This window comes from Pelmatolapia mariae, linkage group LG5 (assembly GCF_036321145.2).
Source record: "Pelmatolapia mariae isolate MD_Pm_ZW linkage group LG5, Pm_UMD_F_2, whole genome shotgun sequence".
Lineage (NCBI taxonomy): Eukaryota > Metazoa > Chordata > Actinopteri > Cichliformes > Cichlidae > Pelmatolapia > Pelmatolapia mariae.
In genome coordinates, this window is record NC_086231.1 from 17,343,426 (window position 1) to 17,362,152 (window position 18,727).

Below are 18,727 nucleotides of genomic sequence, written 5' to 3' on the forward strand. Positions count from 1 at the left end.
ATCCGAGTAGAAAAAGTTATATTTTTTACTGTAACAACCACAAACATGTTTATTGAATCATATTTCATAACTTTAAATGCAAATATAAATTGTCAATTTTAAAATCCTATGTACAAGTTTTGCAAACAACAAAGTTATTTGTAGCCATTTACCTTTTACCCCCCCCCCCCCCTTTTTTTTTAATAGCCATTCAAACTGTTTACAGAACAATCAGGTGTTCTGCATTCAATAAGATGCCACACAAATTATTTGTGCCACTCCAAATATTTCTGTCCACTATAAAGGAGAACATCACAGCCTGATACCTGCAGGCAAGACAGCAGGTGTATCACTCCTGTTTTCTACTTGGAGACACCTCACTGTTCTGACACACAACACAAAACTATCTACAACACTACACACTAACTACACAAGACAACACATTAACTACACACTCCAAACACGCTAAACGTCACAAATCTCTCACATCTCAAAACTCGCTCTCTCTCTTTTTCTGCTCTCTCTCTCTCTCGCCGTCACTCCTAAAACTTCTCCCTCTTTCTTAACAACCAAATGTCATGTTGCCATATCATTTTTTTGATTGGTCGACATGGTACATTTTTCCACGAACACGAACGGGCTGTTTTTTGTTTTGTTTTTTTATTTTTTGGTCATAAGCAGAGAGTGCGTGCTAGCGCTGTCCTTAGACGTTAAACGTGACGAAACTATTCAGGAAAAACACGGGTATATATTGTTTATCATGACTCTGGTTTTACGTGGCCTATCAACACAATTTAAAAACTGGTATATATCAACTTGTTGCTTTGTCATGTTGAAGTGGTCATGTGATTGGCTTACCACGACTACTTTATTCTTCCTCAGTCAAACAGCAGCACTCATGCGATGGTTTTGCCCCTTAGCTCCAGGTGTTGTGCTAGAAAATGATCATCGGCCAGAAAGTGATTGCCGTCCGCGGGAGCGCGCGCAGCTGCTTAAAGCTGTAGCGCCCAGATTACTTACATAGACAGCTACTTCCGCGCAACTGATATAAGATGTGGTAAGTTGAACACAGCTTCAGCCGTCTGTTGAAAAATAGTAACGCGACCGCACCGCATTTTCTTGTTAGTAACGGTAACGGCGTTGTAACGATAGAAATAGTAATTAGTTAGATTACTCGTTACTGAAAAAAGTAACGCCGTTAGTAACACCGTTACTTGTAACGCCGTTATTCCCATCACTGATAATAACACATACAGAGAAAAACCCAACAATCATATGACCCCTTATGCGCAAGCACTTTGGCGACATTGGGAAGAAACCTCCGGCAGAACCAGGCTCAGGGAGGGGCGGCCATCTGCCGCGACCGGTTGGGGTGAGAGAAGGAAGACAGGATAAAAGACAGAGGAGAACGTCAACTACACTGGCAGGAGTTCAGGTATTTGGTGAAGACCATGCACTCCAGTCAAAAACCAAAAAAAGGCTACTCTCAACCAATCTCTGTGCTCCTCCAGAGCAAGCTCGACAGCTGTCAGTTCACAGTTGTTAGCATCTTCTGTTCTTTCTTTACCGGAAAGCTTCCAGCAGAAAAACAAAGGTACATGGATGGACATACGGTGAACGGTCTCTCCCAAAGTTTGTTAAAGTCCTGGAAGTGCGAGCTGATGAGCTTCTGTATGTCACCAACAAATATGAGTACAAATGAAACTGTGAATCAACATGGATTGTGAAGTAGGAAAGAATCATGACAGATTCTGGTCAATTTTAATTACGTTTTATTTATATAGCATCAAAGGTAAAGAGCCTACAATAATACAGAGAAAATAGTGAAGCTTAGATTATTTGCACATGCAAGAGAAACTGTGTGATAGCATTTGAACATGTCAGACTGTAAGCATAATTTAAACCAAGAGCAGTAGAGGGTCACAAAATCAGAGTGACCGACAGGTGCATTTTTAACTACTAGAGTGGGCGTTTTCTTTCTATAGCTTTAGGCAATTTTAGTTCCCTTTGGACTGATTAGCGATTTCCTTCTGTTTCAAGTTTTTTATGCCGAGCCCAGTGAGGTATCAGCCCTCTGCTAACTTTCTCAAAATGTCAGATGTTTCCTTTGAACAACATCGCACATTTTAAAGCGATGCTGGGAGATGGTTAGAAGACAAACAGTTTAAACTTCATGTTTTGTGCAACAAGTTGTTAACTGAACAAGGGTATATCAAATAAAACGTGTTATTGTAGATGCTTGATGTTCTCCACGGAGGAAAATCGGGTACAGAAGAAAGTGTGTCTTCACTTAGTTTTAGCACCACGTTTACCTAAATTGTGAAATTGTGTCGTTTTGAAATTACCAACTAGAAATGCATTTTTTGCTATATATGAACATGTTTCAACCTGTATACCCATTTAGAGTTTATTTAGCTAAATGAATATTTATGAAATGTTATTGCTTTGCAAGATTCCAGATGTTTAAGATGTTTTATGAATGTTCCTGCTGCTATGTAATTATCTAGACTGCTATTTTTGTGACTCAGATATGTTATTATTGCCATTAAAGTGACTGTCTCAACTGGCGCAATCTCAAGTCTCAGCTTTAAAAATGCAATTTTTTTTTTTAACATAAAACATGACTAAATCTTTTAGAAACCATTCTCGAACTGCAAAAGACTGTAAAAGATGGACACAGCCACAACTGCATCATCCATCGGTTTGTGCACTACCTTTATAAACCTCATGGCTAGCTTAAGGCCGTCCCTATCTCTCTTTCTGAAGCCAGGAAAGGCCATTTGTGGACAGGAAGGTAGGCTGTAGGTGTTAATATTTGAGCCCTGTGAGTTTAGATTTTGTTTTTAAAGTAAATTTTTGTGGATTTTTATCTTTTCTCCTGAGACGACAGTGAAGAAAAGACAGAAGAGAGGAGACAGACATGCAGTGAACAGTGTCAGAGCAGAGTCAAACCCAGACCTCTGCATTACCTTTACGACATATGGGTCACCTGCTGTACCCAGTGAGCTAAAACAGCCTCTAGAGTGTTGAATTATTAATGAAAACAATTCTTCTCTCATATCAAGAAGTCAAATACCTCCTGACCCATTTTGAAAGTCTTTAAATGAAGTCAAATGCTTTTTAATGAGCAGATATTGTTAGACACATACAAAGTAAAGCATGTTCTTCATAAACTGGATATTAAAAAAAGACAATCACAGTGATGTAAACACAATTTACTCCAAGTTAAATTTAAAATACCAGCTGTTGTAAAAACAAAGATTAGAGCACTCTATTTGTACCATAAACCATTACAACAAACAATAGATTAAAAACTGTGGCACTGGAATATTAGTAGTGATTTAATACTTCATTGTAAATCATTTTAAATGGTATCCCACTTCATGAATCTTCCAAAGAGGCGAGACGTGCAGTTCAGGTACGAAGAGCAGCTCCGTCATCATCGTGTACAAACGTCATCGTTGCACTGCAACAGATGACAAAGTTGCATTAAACAATGAGAACAATAAATAATGAGCCTCAACCATGTATTTAGGAGAAGCAGCAGCTCATAGATAAAGATGCCGCTCACCGATCACCTTTTGTGGATAAAGCTCCATCAATAGGAAGCCTTGTTTGTCTAAACACCGCGTCTTGTTTGCGGTCCCTCAGAGTGATTGCTCAAGTTAGAACACGAGTCATTCTTGTGGGAAATCTAGTTTGAGAGTTCCCAAACCTGGGCACAGATAGAAGAACCTCCAAAGTAAACAGAAAGGTTTGAGGAGAGACATTACTTCTAAACCCATGAGTGGTCTTAGTGGTTTTATCGGGACCAGCCTGTGACCTCTCTCTGTTAACAAAACATTGCCCGGGCCTTTCCAAACCAGACATTCAGCTTGTGACTTTACTCGTTCCTGACACATTTTGACCCCTCAGAGATAACAAGGTCTATTCTGTTGTGGGTTGCAGAGATGACATCGGCTGGTCGTCAGAGATCATGGGGACATGGTGCAATAGTTTCGACACGGTGGATTCTGTGGGAAGCGAGCAATAGCGCTCAGAGGCAAAGTGGTTGAAGAGCATGTGCTGGATGTGATGGGCATGTCGAAAGCCCTGACGATCACAGGACAAACCCTGCAGAACTTAAAATGTTAGGCCCATGATCTGTGAGCAGTTTGTTTTGTGAATACACTAACATAAACCTAGGCCACATTTATTTTTAAAATCTTATAAATCAAACTGAAATCTTAAATCTTAAGACAATCTCAACACAGCAATCAATGCGGCTCATTCTCTGACGCAGAGTTACTCAAAGTATATCTAAGGTTCTCAGAGCTCCAGCGATCAGGGTGCGGATGACTGGGGGGGGGGGGATCTAAGTTGAATGAAAATGGTTGTACAGGAGATAAACAACAGTTTGCTGATCTGACCTTTACTTCACTAAAGTTCAGATTTATTGTTGTCAATGACTGATAAAAACTGACAGGTGTGGGGCTTTTTTTTTTTTTTTTTTAAGCTTGTGAAGAAAGACGGAAAGAAAAATAAAACACTGCACTTTCTGTCTGAGACCTGTGCAATGCCTGCATTTACAAACTGATAACATATAAACTGCTGTGCTTAACTGATGTTAAAAAGACAGATTTTTTGTAGCCTGAATAGGTGAAATAGGCTGCATACGTGTTACCATTTTCATTAAACACAACAAATGCTCTGATTTTGCAAAACAAATTTGTAAGTGTAATAATATGAACACTTAATCCTGACATTATTCTCTTTCTTATCAAGAACACAAAGCCAGCGCAACTCACCCTGAAGAGTGAAGCAATACTGAAGCTTTGATGTTTTATAATGTTTTTATTATGACATGCTGATGTCAGCCTGTTATGGCATCATATACATTACTCGATATGGCTTCTTGAAACTTTTTTAGAGGTCATCCTTGACCTTGGGTGCTAACTGTGAAAGTCAAGGTCAAATGCTTAGCCAACCTAGGTACTCCTGTCACCCAAGTATATTGTTGTGAAGTTGAAAGACGATCCAAAAACAAAACAAATGTGAGTAATATAAAGTTTTTACTGATTTTGGCCTAACCTTGACCCCATTTTCACCTAAATGAAATCAACTCATTATTGTTATCTGCCATCACACAAAATGTGAATATGTCTTGAAACCTCTGAATGCTAGACTGCTAACAAACAGACAAACAGAACATATTACATACTCCATAGTGTTACTCCCGTGGATGTTTTTATTATATACACAAGACCACAATCAGCAGCTGGTTAGCTTATCTAACAAGTGACTAGCCTGGCTCTGTGGGAACATAATAAATATCACCTCAGAATAAGACGTGCAAAACCTTTTTTTAAGTTTGGATACAGCAAGCCATTTCCATTCTTTGTGTTGTATTAAGCTAATTTTAGCCTGGCTGTAGCTTTATATTACAGTCCTGTTTCAATATTCTTGCGATGCCCCTAGCCAGAAAGCATCTCTCAAAAGATGTAAGAGTAAATAGTGTTGTTGGGTCTTGTACGTTAACATAAACTAGTGGTTTTGCAATAGATACTAAATTCCTGTTTGCAGTAAGCAAACTGTTAAAAAGCAGGCACAATCTGTCACTAAAAATTTGTTAAGTGCTGAGACTTTGCATATAAACATAATGATGGTAGTGCAGTAAGCAAAACAGGAACTTATGTTATTGTTAAAAAAAAATCCCTATGCAAGCAGACTACTTAATACTACATAGCCCCCCTCCAAAAAAAAATACATCCCATGATTTAAAAGGTTGATGATTATGGAGGAATTTTGATCCTCTCTCTTTGCAGCAGTCATTGTTGTAGATTTACTGCTGACTGGAATCATTGGCCCTGTCCTCTTTTTACATTTCTAGGAAAATCCAAGTCAGGTTACACTGTAATTTACGATGTAGGGTTTCAGAAGGGTTTGAAGTTACTGCTGAAGCATAATTCCCCAGTAAGTGCTCAACTTCAAATTTGAAGTATCTGAAATCTAAGCAGCGCTTCATCACAGTGGTGGTCATCCATGAGGAGAATCACATGGATGCTACAGCGAGCCTCTAGTGAGCCTATTGCCGGTTGCATGGTGGAGGAGAAGCGACGATTATGAGCTCGCTACACAATAAGGTTGAGTCAGGACATTTTGTAGAAAACAAATCCTCAGTATAACCATTTTTGAAAAGGCAATAGTGCTCTAATAAGATACTTTTCTCAGTTTTACACTTTAAATCTGTTGTAGTTTTAATATTAAATATCTGTAGTTTCTGTTTTTCATTCACAACATGTTTGCCTGCCACAGGCTGTTTATTATTTGTCTCTCAGTGGTAACCAATTTATGACACTGTCATGACAACACTGACCTTCCAGCTTCTTAAAATCCCACTGTGCACATTAGGTAAGAAAATTCTGAGTCGCCTCTACCAGAGGGTTTAAAAAAAAGAAAAAGGATGTAAACAGGGCAAAATGATTAGGGTGGAAACCACATGAGGTAACAATGACCTCAACAGAAATGGTCACCGCACCCAGTACTGCCAGTCATTCCCATGTCCTCTTACTAGACAAGTCCCATTTCTGCTGTGCGGTATGAATAATACACACACACACACACAATGATGGTATTAATCAAAGACTTGCTAAAAAAATATGAATTCCTCCATAATATAGTGATAATTTCAATGTGCAGAGCACTTGTGCTTTTCAGCTTGCACTACAGCACCGCTATTACATGGATCTGTAAAATAACTGCTGTGTTTTCAAGTACAGAGATCATCTTCAGTCAAGTTTAAAAGGTTTCGGGGCCTTTGACACAGACACTGACAGACCATGAAGATGCTGTAATAAGTGTGAAATTGCCTGTGAAGAGGATACTCTGATGCATTTGTCTCTACTGACGTAAAACGAACTCTGTTGAAAGAAACTGATGATTAGATCAGTCCAGTGTTTTCACACACACAATGACACCAGTTGGCTCTATCCCATTTAACCCTTTGCTTTACAGCTCAGTTCGTAGCATCAATTATAACATGGACATGCATGGTATGCCTTACCACTGGCCTCTGTCCTGCTTTTATTGTGGCTGAGATACCCAGAGCCTTGGTAATCTCCTCCAAAGGCAGGTAGTCTCCCGGTGAATCTTGGATAAAGTGTAGTAGGACCTTTTCTCCACCTTTGCAGTGCAAAAATAAATCACTTAGATACTTTCATCATATAAACAACTTGCTGGCCCTGTTTATTACAATATAACAATGTAATTTTGCTTTGGTTTGCCTCACTAGGGATCATTTATTAAAAGGAAAATACATGAAACTAAAAAAATGCTACGGCACACACAGAACAGTATTTCAAACATGTATGTATAGTGCAATTTGGTTTAACACAAAGCTTCTGTTTGATAAACAACTAAACTACTTCCAAACACAGAAAAATGTTAAAATGATATTACAGAAATAAAACTTCAAATGGTTTACTGAGTAGGTGTTGAAGGACTTTTGGTCTTTGGCTTTTACACTGGGAGACACACCAGACAAAGTGACCCACTACCTACTCCACCAGATGCCTTTTTCCATAAGGACAAACTGTTCTACTGCACCGTAAAAAGACTTTGAGGGAGAATTAGAGTGACCAAATATTTTATTTCTATTGTAAAATTAATTGAATACTGTCAAAAAGCCCTTTCAATATAGTCTTAGTTTTCCTAGTATTGTGCTATAATGTATTTATGTAATGTATTTAGGACTGTGCCTTTTTATTTGGTGAGCATATTCGCTTTTATATGTTTAAATATGGCTAAGAATTTAACCTTAATATATTCTAACAATTGAAAAATAATCCTATACTTCATGTAAATAAGCAAGAATAGTCAGCAGACCTGTGGAGTATGGAGGACCACAAGAGCCACGCGCATCGAAATAAAAATTTCTGTGCTTTAATAATGAATTGTAGAATAAATTCTGCAATTGTAAATTCATTTTTGAATTCCAATTTAATAAACTGCATTTCAAAATCCTTTTTCCAATTGCATTTCAAAATCCTTTTTCCAATTGCACTTTAATAAACTGCATTTTAAAATCCTTTTTTCAGTTGCACTTTAATAAACTGCAGTTCAAAATCCTTTTTCCACTTGCAATTTAATAAACTGCAGTTCAAAATCCTTTTTCCACCTGCAATTTAATAAACTGCAGTTCTAAATCCTTTTTCCACTTGCAATTTAATAAACTGCAGTTCAAAATCCTTTTTCCACCTGCAATTTAATAAACTGCAGTTCAAAATCCTTTTTCCACTTGCACTTTAATAAACTGCAGTTCAAAATCCTTTTTCCACCTGCAATTTAATAAACTGCAGTTCAAAATCCTTTTTCCACTTGCAATTTAATAAACTGCAGTTCAAAATCCCTTTTCCACCTGCAATTTAATAAACTGCAGTTCAAAATCCATTTCCCTTTCCTGTTCGCTCCGGGATTAGCTGCTGGATTAGCTGCTGGATTAGCTGCTGGATTAGCTCTTCGATTAACAACTTGCTGGAGGCTATTCAAATTAGCCACACCGTGGGATGTAAGGAGCTCTCTGATTGGTTGGTCAGACACAGGCTGTCTGCCAGCCTGGATTTTTCTAGCTCATAGCTTCGCCCTGCTAAGAAGCGTGTGTGCTTGTACAAAGGCCGTTCAGCCTCGGGATTTACACTCGGCTCGACACGGATATGTGAAGAATGAAGGGACCCTGCAGCGAAACGGAGAGCGCAACCTCTGACTGAGTGCCTGTCTACACAGTCTGACCACCTGTTGAAGGTAAGGTGCTAACATGGCTAACGCTAGCATCACCGCACGTAGCCCCGTTATTTTAAGGACATCTTAGTTTATGAAAGTTTTACGTCGCAGCTGTACGAGCTAGCTACGTGTTTTGTAAGCTGCTGTGCTCTTCACAAATAAAGCTGGAAGCAGCTCAGACTGTTAGAACCAGCACTGAGCCCTGTTACATTTATACAGTGTTAGAGCAATGGCTGCAACCTACAGCCTTTAAACTAGCGATTAAAATGCTGACAGTAAACTCGTCAGTCCAGATGTTACCACATTACTTTGTGATACTTAAAACAACTGAGACAGGCTGATTAAAATAACAGCTGTCAGTTCTCTCATTCCTTATATCAAGACTGGAGATCACACTACTGATTTCAGTTCATTTAATATGTGAGTGCACAGATTCATTCTCAACTGGACATAAATGATGATCAAAGGTTGTATATATGATGAATTCATCAAATCCCAGCCTCTAACACAGTGCGCTGAATCTTAGCTTTGAATGTCCAGTATATTCTAATCAGTGCAATGTAAGCATTCACTGAACCTACAGTATCTACACCTGTGTGGCAAATGTGTGGTAAAGATACAGATAATGAAATTTAATTATTAATACAATATACATCATGAAAAATGAAAGCTGAAATTGATTCAGTTTAGTACTTTTCTCTCTATGCTCTGTGATTATAAAGGCCTTAAATTCTGTGATATATACTGTAAATGATTTTCACAGAGGTCTTAAAGTACTTAAATCACTGCTGATAGTCTGGTTGTTTATATTTTCACGTTTTTGTGTCTGTAGGGCTGTTTGATGACGATTTGGACTCCTCTGGGAGATGAGGACACACCCACATCTGTTCCATACTGCAGCCATGGATGGTGTTACAGCTCCGAGTCAGCTTTGGGCCATCAGACGCACACACTGGAAAACCAGCACCTGGACTTCATGCAGGAGAGATGGCCTCAGTGATGTAGGTTCATAAGTGAGTTCAAACATTTCTGGCCTCTTATCACTTAGATTCCTTAATCTTAAAAGTGGATGCATTTAAAGCAGGAACTGCACACCTAGCTGTCAAAAGTTTGGCAGCATGAGTAAAGTTTTGTAGGGTCCTTGTTAAAAATTCCACAAGCACCACATTTGTCATATATAGTTCATTTTCAGGGCTCGCAAAATCGCTAGCCCGACGTCCCGGGGCTAGCGATTTTTCCAGTCGGGCTACCAGAATCTATCCCTGCCCTGCCCGTCGGGCTATCATAGGAAGGAAAAATATATGTCAATGCTTTTGCATTCTTTCGGAAATGTAGCTGGGTAAATATGTCATTGGCATCGGTGAACCACTGTCAATATGTGACTAGGGCTGCTCAATTAATCGAATTTTAATCTAAATTACGATCTGGGCTTTCAACGATCATTAAAAATGACTGAGCCGATTATTAGCACCTCCCTCGTGCTTTACTCTCGCGCTGCTCCGTGTGGCAAATCGAGCGCACCTCTCTGCGTTTCGAACACGCCTCACAACAATTAAGAGGAGCTAACAGAGCGAAGCTCGGAAAGCTAAGCAGAAGTTATTTGGAGAGGAGAGTGACTGCCGTTGGTTGAAAAGAGGTTAAAAAAAAAACCCTTCAGTGGTGTGGAAACATTATGGGTTCGCGGAGTCAGACGTGGATCAAGTAGACATAGTGTGTAAACTTTGGTGTTGTAGCTGCACCACAGAGCGACATGGCAAAGTTCACTAAACATAGATGTTTACATTTTATTTTTTATATTGCAAACATTTGCACTGTTATCAGTATTTGCACACTATTTTATACTATTTTTGACAATCTTTAAAGCCATTATTCAATACATTGTTATTGTTAAATAAATATCATCAAATAATCGAGATCTCAATTTCAGTGAAAATAATCGTGATTATCATTTTTGCCATAATCGAGCAGCCCTATATGTGACATATTGAAATCGCATTTGAATTTGCGCTTGTTTTTTGCTTTCACTTTGCAATCGCGCGAACTGCGTATAGAGAGCGACAGTACTGATTGGTGAGTGACGATAATTTGCGCACCAATTCCTCTGACATCGTCTTATCAATCGTTAGTTTGCTATCAAACATGACAAGTGAAATCTCCCGCAGGAAGCTTAAACATGTGAGAGGTTGATCGCGCAGAGAATCGCTGAGCGTTATGTGAGTGCGTGTGTAAAGGCAGCAGGATATATATTTTAGTTCTGCTGAGCCAAATAAGACCAGTCAGGGTGAAGAAGTGACAGCCAAAGAAAAGCTTACCACAAAACGGAAAAGTTATGACAAATCAGACTATAAGGCAAAAAGAAAGTGCAGCTTTATGGTTTCATGGACAAAAGAATTTCTGTGGCTGGAATATGACAAGCTAAATAACCAGGGGTGCACATAAGTGGTCCGCAGGTGCGCATTCGCTGTCAAAATAAAATACGCGCACAAGATAAGAAGTTGCAACGCGTGTTTGCGTCCATAAGATTTTCTGGAGGAGGACAGACATTTGTTTAGAACTCTTAAAGATGTCGAAGAAGCTCCTTTAAGCAATTACTTTGGTGTTCCTCCACCTCCAAAGAAATGTCAGATGGAGTCCGAACCACAAAAGAAGCGCGTATTCTAGGAAAAGTGGTTGCAGGAGGTGAGCTGGCTTTAAACAAATGATGAACAGAGATTTGGTGCAGAATGTGCCGTGAAAATCCCACTCTAGCAGACAAAAACACTGCCTTTTATATGGACGCAAACGCGCGTTGCAACTTCTTATCTGGTGCGCGTCTTTTATTTTGACAGCGAATGCGCACATGCGGACCACTTATGTGCACCCGTGTAAATAACATAATGTTCTGCCGGGTGTGTTGTTGGTTTCCCTCGATTTCTGAGTCGACAAGTGCCTTTGTTACTGGGACCAGTAATTTTAAGAAAGGCCCCCATTAGAGCCCATGAGAAATGCAAGAAATTGATTATTGCTCAGTCTGCAAATAACATACTAAAAATCAACCTGAAAAATCTGTTAAGAACAGCCTACTATGTTGCAAAGAGTGAACTACCACTGGCAAAATTTAGCAGTCTTTGCAAACTTCAAAAAGCAAATGGCCTAGATCTTGGTTCCACTTGCCTCTTACCCGTGACTCCAGTGGAAATTTCAAATTCAGGATCTGACACAGACTGATTCCTGTTGTACAGTTCTTACAAGTTCATAGAAATTTCTGTTCAATTACAACCAAGTATTTGAGTTGATGATTGTAATTTTTATACAATATTGTAATTTGTGTTTCAACAATTTTTTGATTAATGTTTTTTTTCCGTTACGGAAACAAAACAGGAAACAAAACATAAAAAAAATTGCTCCCTTATTTATTCGGGCTACTTAAATTTATTTTGGGCTACCAAAAACTGAAGAGTCCCTGCCCGAAGGGCTACCAGGGATTTTGAAATTTTGCGAGCCCTGATTTTGTACAGGACATTTTTGAAATTATAAACTATATATTCTAGTTATCCACTTGTCAGTAATTTTTGAGTAAATGGATGGCACTGATAAATCAGTGGTGATTCACCTGCAAATGTTTTTAACAAACTTTGTTTTTTGTAGAATTCATCAGCAGCTGTGAAGAGATGCATTTGAATATCTTCTGGTTCCACTTTTCCTAACCTGGAAGCTGAGGATGGCTGATTTCTGACAAGGACACACACCTCAGCGCTTATCATGGGTGTTACATCCTCCGTGCAGCAATTCCAGAGAAAACGAGAGAGCAACGACCACTCATTAAGACCAGACAGAAATCTGTCCCTTTTTGGCAGCTGTGGAAACTTCCAATAAGAAAGTTTGCATTCTTAGAACAATGCTGGGTCGTGTGTGATGTGTCATCATATGAGGATATTACATTTTGACTTAATTCTGCTCAATTAAGTGTTTTGATCGTTGATCCAGTATAGCAGCTTTGTGTTGTGCAGCAAGTTAAAACCCATTGTCCTCACGAGCACAGCATCTAACAACTCTCCTTAAAAAAACCGAATGACTTTAACTGGACACAATGGTTTCCAGTGGGAGATACATTCATCACTCATCCGTGACACTGGAGAAGTCACCTGGATGAGTGATAAAACAATTTTCCATGGAAAATCCAGAGGAACTAAACTTTGTTGTTGTTTCTCTGGGCTCAATTTCAGCCTCAGGAGCATCTCTCAGAAGAAAACATTTTGCCAATAATCAGATAAAAAGATTGTTGAACCAGGTGGTATTCTCTGGAGTTTAAGACCAAAACTGAACTCAGTGAATTGACATTAGACTGGAATTCATAAGATAAATCGAAATACTGCTGAAGCTGATATATATATATATATATATATATATATATATATATATATATATATAATATATATATGTGTGTGTGTGTGTGTGTGTGTGTGTGTGTGTGTGTTTTTTCTCCAATTCACCAGGTCTGTAAAGTTCAGTATGACTGTGGTACATGATACAAAAGAATAAATACAGAAGAATAAAAACTTTATGTGAATAACTTTACTCTTCTTAAAAATAACTCATAAAACAAGTAAAAGTACAAATGTGTACAAGTTAGAGACTTCCTCAGTAAGTTTACACTCTTTTGGAGTGATTTTAATTATGTGTTAAAGAAGAAAGAGATTAGGAGGTGAGGTAGAGGATGCAGAGTCCATCATCACTGAGGCCGTCTCTCCTGCATGAAGTCCAGGTGCTGCTTTTCCAGTGTGTGCGTCTGATGGCCTAAAGCTGACTCGGAGCTGTAACACCATCCATAGCTGCAGTATGGAACAGATGTGGGTGTGTCCTCATCTCCCAGAGGAGTCCAAATCGTCATCAAACAGCCCTACAGACACAAAAACATGTGAAAATATAAACAACCAGACTATCAGCAGTGATTTAAGTACTTTAAGACCTCTGTGAAAATCATTTACAGTATATATCACAGAATTTAAGGCCTTTATAATCACAGAGCATAGAGAGAAAAGTACTAAACTGAATCAATTTCAGCTTTCATTTTTCATGATGTATATTGTATTAATAATTAAATTTCATTATCTGTATCTTTACCACACATTTGCCACACAGGTGTAGATACTGTAGGTTCAGTGAATGCTTACATTGCACTGATTAGAATATACTGGACATTCAAAGCTAAGATTCAGCGCACTGTGTTAGAGGCTGGGATTTGATGAATTCATCATATATACAACCTTTGATCATCATTTATGTCCAGTTGAGAATGAATCTGTGCACTCACATATTAAATGAACTGAAATCAGTAGTGTGATCTCCAGTCTTGATATAAGGAATGAGAGAACTGACAGCTGTTATTTTAATCAGCCTGTCTCAGTTGTTTTAAGTATCACAAAGTAATGTGGTAACATCTGGACTGACGAGTTTACTGTCAGCATTTTAATCGCTAGTTTAAAGGCTGTAGGTTGCAGCCATTGCTCTAACACTGTATAAATGTAACAGGGCTCAGTGCTGGTTCTAACAGTCTGAGCTGCTTCCAGCTTTATTTGTGAAGAGCACAGCAGCTTACAAAACACGTAGCTAGCTCGTACAGCTGCGACGTAAAACTTTCATAAACTAAGATGTCCTTAAAATAACGGGGCTACGTGCGGTGATGCTAGCGTTAGCCATGTTAGCACCTTACCTTCAACAGGTGGTCAGACTGTGTAGACAGGCACTCAGTCAGAGGTTGCGCTCTCCGTTTCGCTGCAGGGTCCCTTCATTCTTCACATATCCGTGTCGAGCCGAGTGTAAATCCCGAGGCTGAACGGCCTTTGTACAAGCACACACGCTTCTTAGCAGGGCGAAGCTATGAGCTAGAAAAATCCAGGCTGGCAGACAGCCTGTGTCTGACCAACCAATCAGAGAGCTCCTTACATCCCACGGTGTGGCTAATTTGAATAGCCTCCAGCAAGTTGTTAATCGAAGAGCTAATCCAGCAGCTAATCCAGCAGCTAATCCAGCAGCTAATCCCGGAGCGAACAGGAAAGGGAAATGGATTTTGAACTGCAGTTTATTAAATTGCAGGTGGAAAAGGGATTTTGAACTGCAGTTTATTAAATTGCAAGTGGAAAAAGGATTTTGAACTGCAGTTTATTAAATTGCAGGTGGAAAAAGGATTTTGAACTGCAGTTTATTAAAGTGCAAGTGGAAAAAGGATTTTGAACTGCAGTTTATTAAATTGCAGGTGGAAAAAGGATTTTGAACTGCAGTTTATTAAATTGCAAGTGGAAAAAGGATTTAGAACTGCAGTTTATTAAATTGCAGGTGGAAAAAGGATTTTGAACTGCAGTTTATTAAATTGCAAGTGGAAAAAGGATTTTGAACTGCAGTTTATTAAAGTGCAACTGAAAAAAGGATTTTAAAATGCAGTTTATTAAAGTGCAATTGGAAAAAGGATTTTGAAATGCAATTGGAAAAAGGATTTTGAAATGCAGTTTATTAAATTGGAATTCAAAAATGAATTTACAATTGCAGAATTTATTCTACAATTCATTATTAAAGCACAGAAATTTTTATTTCGATGCGCGTGGCTCTTGTGGTCCTCCATAGTGGAAAGCTGGATTTAGAAGTAAATGCGGCTCCTGACTGCATCACCATAATGTGATGCTGCACTGCCCTCTAGAGGACACACCACAAAAATGCAACTTAAAATGACAGAACACCTTTTCTGTACTCAGTGCCATACCACAAGGTGAATTATGAGGAAAATCCTCTAATTTGTCATATGTTTTAACTCCTTATCTCCTGAATGGGTACTAGGGGTAACCTCTGAACTGAACTGAACTGAGCCATTTCTGTCATACTTCAGGCCTGCTTCCAGAACAAAATACCTGGGTTTTCCTCAGAAGTTAGCGAGGGTGATCTCTGCCTATACAGCTTACTATGGATGCCCCTAAAACCTGGAACCTGTGCTAATAGTTGTCAAACCACATCTTTATTGATATAGACTGAGGTAACAAAACTTGTAATTAGGGGTACAGAGGAGGTGGTCATAATGTCATCTTTATTTGGTAAAGGTTTAAACAATCAGTGCCTTTCCACTTACTTTTATATAATCTTAAAATGGAACCTTGCACCCCTCCACCCCACTGGTGTCCACCCAGTTTACCTTTGGCCACAATGAGCATGCCTCCACTCTGGAGCAGATCTCCTGAGAAGTTTCCCTGGATTCCTTCAGCACTGGCCTGAAAAAAGCAAAATAATCAGCTTGAAAAAGTCACCGTGTACCACTGCTCTTTTATTTTTAATTCATTTTTGAAAGTGACAAATATGTCTACCTTTGCTGCTACATCTCGTACTTTTTTCCCCAATGCTGCAGGAACCACACTTAAAGCGTTGTACCTGAATGGGAAAAGAATACAGCTTTTCCATTACAGATCATTAAATATTTGTGCATTTGATTTGATTTGATAAATGTTTTCTTGATTGCTGTTATGACATCCCAAGATGAGGTTTTAAAATGATTGGGTTGGTGAAATTTGTTTACTATAATGAATTAATTGAGTCAAGATCAATACTGTTTAAGTTACTCCTTTATTAGTAAGTTTGACAATTTAAAGCAAATCACATCCTGGTCAAAGCATTAGGAGCTTATCCATTTTAGGTTTGCAAGAGGTAGTGCTGAAAACTACCCCAGCTGTCATAGGGCAAGAAGCACTGTACACCCTGGGTAACAAATACGAAGACAACAGCTCATGCAGACAATCGCCTGCCGGGGTGCTTGGCTAATTTACAACAGCTAGTTAATTTAACACTGATTGTAATAAAACCCATGCAAAACAAAGAATAGCATGTAAACCCCACACATAAAGGCCCCAGCAGGTTAAAACCCAGAACAAGGTTGTCACTTTAATCCTAAGTGGGTCAGAATGGGTGAAACTCTTCTTTCTGTTAGTGTAAAGAGATTTAACTATACATTTAATTCCCGAGATCTTTTAATGCAAGAAGTGTAATTTAAACATTACATCTCTGTTTTTCTACATGATTAAAAAAAATGCTGCTTTGGGCTTGAATTGAAAGAAATAAATATGTAATATTGCAGAAGAAAATTCTGTTAGCTCATTGCACAGACTGCCCTTTAGTTATAAAATGGAAACATTTTGTTGATTCTTTTTTTACTGTGAACCCACTATAAAAATCACAAGTTTCTATTAATTATTTATTCGTTCAAGTATTACATATTTACTTTGGTGTTGTCTCTTCGGGGGGTCTTTATCAGTAGGAAAACATACAAAACTTATGAAAATACAGTTAAAACTCAAAAATTTATGTCCTCAATTTTTTTCCAAAGATGTTCAGTGGGCCAGATTGGAGTCTTTGTGCCTTGTGTTTGACACCCTTGACCCAGAACCTTCTTGGTGTCCTGACATTAGCTCTCTACATTTATTGCACTCACCGTTTGAAGCCCAGATCCTTGTAACATTTCTTTTGTTCATCCACATAAAGGGCTAAAAAAAAAAAAAAAAAAAAAAAAAAAAAGGAAGCTGATTAATGATTATTCACAATCACACAGCAGGAGTGGCTGCTGACAATTTTGAATGCTCTCAGCAGGGAAGCTCTAGTCAGTTATAGAAGGCCATTTTTTTCTTTGACACTCTAGTCTGGTGTAACCTAATTTTTCGACAGCTTTTATAAATAAATTAGTATGCACTGCATTGAATGATTAAGGATGCTTACGTCCTTTTAAAAAGCCTCCTTGCTTGAACTCCTGGAGTCCAAATTCTTCTGGTCCGACTCCCACTAGCGCTACCCCGTTGGCCCTCAGGTCTGGCTCCAGTTTGCTGATCTCTGATGCCGTCCACCGACATACCTGACAGCCAAACCTGCGCAGGAAGAAGAGGACCACCGGCTGGTCCTGCCACAGAGACTGGAGCTCTACTTTCTGAAAGACAAGCCGAAAGAAACAGCAAAAACACACACACACAATAAACATATAAGGAGCTGGCCCAGTCTGTTATATGTGCAAATGAAACGTTATGTCACAAGTGAACATCATCATTATGTCACTCTAGAGGCCTCGTTACTCAGCAGTTGTTTCAGTGCTGGGGAAGGGGGGGATACACAGGTTTAATTTAGCTGCCTCGGCGGGGTAACAAGTCTGCTACTTCATATCACAGCTTCATTTAAAAAAATAAAAAAAGGGGGGGAGGCTTTAAAAGCGAAGCAAGTATATCCGAAACGAAAATAAAGCCCACAGCTGTAACCCTCAGCAGCCGCCCATCTACGTAACTCACCTCCTCGCTTTCACCGCTCTTCAGTAAGTTTTTTCCAACTTTAGCAAGGTCGACTGACGCCATTTTCTCCGAGCCGGGTAAAAGAGTCCAAAAAACCACGAATTAAGTTCACAGATCAAGGTGACAAGCTTCGGGAGTGAGTGACTGTACAGTAAAGACGTCTGTTACACCCGCATAAACTGTTGCAAAACATCTACATCCGTATACGCCCACTCAACACGAACCTCCAATCATACTCAGCTGGAACAGAAAACATAGCCAATCAAGGGGCGTGCTACGAGTCGCTTTCAGCACGTGCAGAGAGTACTACAAACAGCTTTTTTTTTTCTTTTTCCTTTTCTTTCTTTCTTTTTTTTGCAACACAGTGTAGTAGTTGTTGTTTTAAGATATCTGTTGATGCACACGTGAAGCATAGGAGGAACAATTTTAAGCTGAACCCATGCTCTGTGCCTACAGTCCTGGTAATATCTATATGTTGTGTAAGGCTCAGCACAGGTGAGCTCAAAGGTGGGATTTTATTGCATGGTCTCTGTTTACTCTCTTCGGTCAATTACATATCAATTTTACAGCTCTTTAAGTTCATCCCATGTCCCAGCCTTCTGTTTTCTATTAACTCCACAGCAAGTTGTGCCACTCCATCTGAAATCACCTCAGGCCCTGTGGGCGGTCTTTATCCGTCCTCTACCCTTGTGAACAGAGATCTCCGA

The 18,727-nt window shown here is 39.0% G+C and overlaps 1 protein-coding gene and 1 long non-coding RNA gene across 2 annotated transcripts; one reads left to right on the plus strand and one right to left on the minus strand.

The window, feature by feature from the left end:
- Nucleotides 1–189: 189 nt before the first annotated feature.
- Nucleotides 190–18,210, minus strand: prxl2b (peroxiredoxin like 2B). The gene is made up of 7 exons (XM_063473947.1): nucleotides 18,021–18,210; nucleotides 17,464–17,668; nucleotides 17,183–17,234; nucleotides 16,065–16,128; nucleotides 15,896–15,971; nucleotides 7,022–7,140; nucleotides 190–3,445 (listed from the first exon to the last, which is right to left on the minus strand). Exons 1-7 carry the CDS (start codon nucleotides 18,081–18,083, stop codon nucleotides 3,419–3,421), a joined length of 606 nt encoding a protein of 201 aa, XP_063330017.1. The 5' UTR covers nucleotides 18,084–18,210; the 3' UTR covers nucleotides 190–3,418.
- LOC134627066 (uncharacterized) lies at nucleotides 8,596–13,107 on the plus strand. Its single transcript, XR_010093867.1, has 3 exons — nucleotides 8,596–8,757; nucleotides 9,569–9,749; nucleotides 12,364–13,107. It is a non-coding gene; the product is annotated as an uncharacterized LOC134627066 (long non-coding RNA).
- Nucleotides 18,211–18,727: the final 517 nt, after the last annotated feature.

What these genes read in the sequence shown, in the direction of transcription:
- prxl2b (XM_063473947.1), bottom strand. Translation starts at nt 18,083, where the DNA reads ATGGCGTCAGTCGACCTTGCTAAAGTTGGAAAAAACTTACTGAAGAGC. An exon ending in AGGAGGCTTTTTAAAAGGAC is followed by an intron (nt 17,235 to 17,463) that starts GTAAGCATCCTT and finishes TTTTTTTTTTAG; the next exon opens with CCCTTTATGTGGATGAACAA. An exon ending in AAGCAGGACAGAGGCCAGTG is followed by an intron (nt 3,446 to 7,021) that starts GTAAGGCATACC and finishes CATCTGTTGCAG; the next exon opens with TGCAACGATGACGTTTGTAC.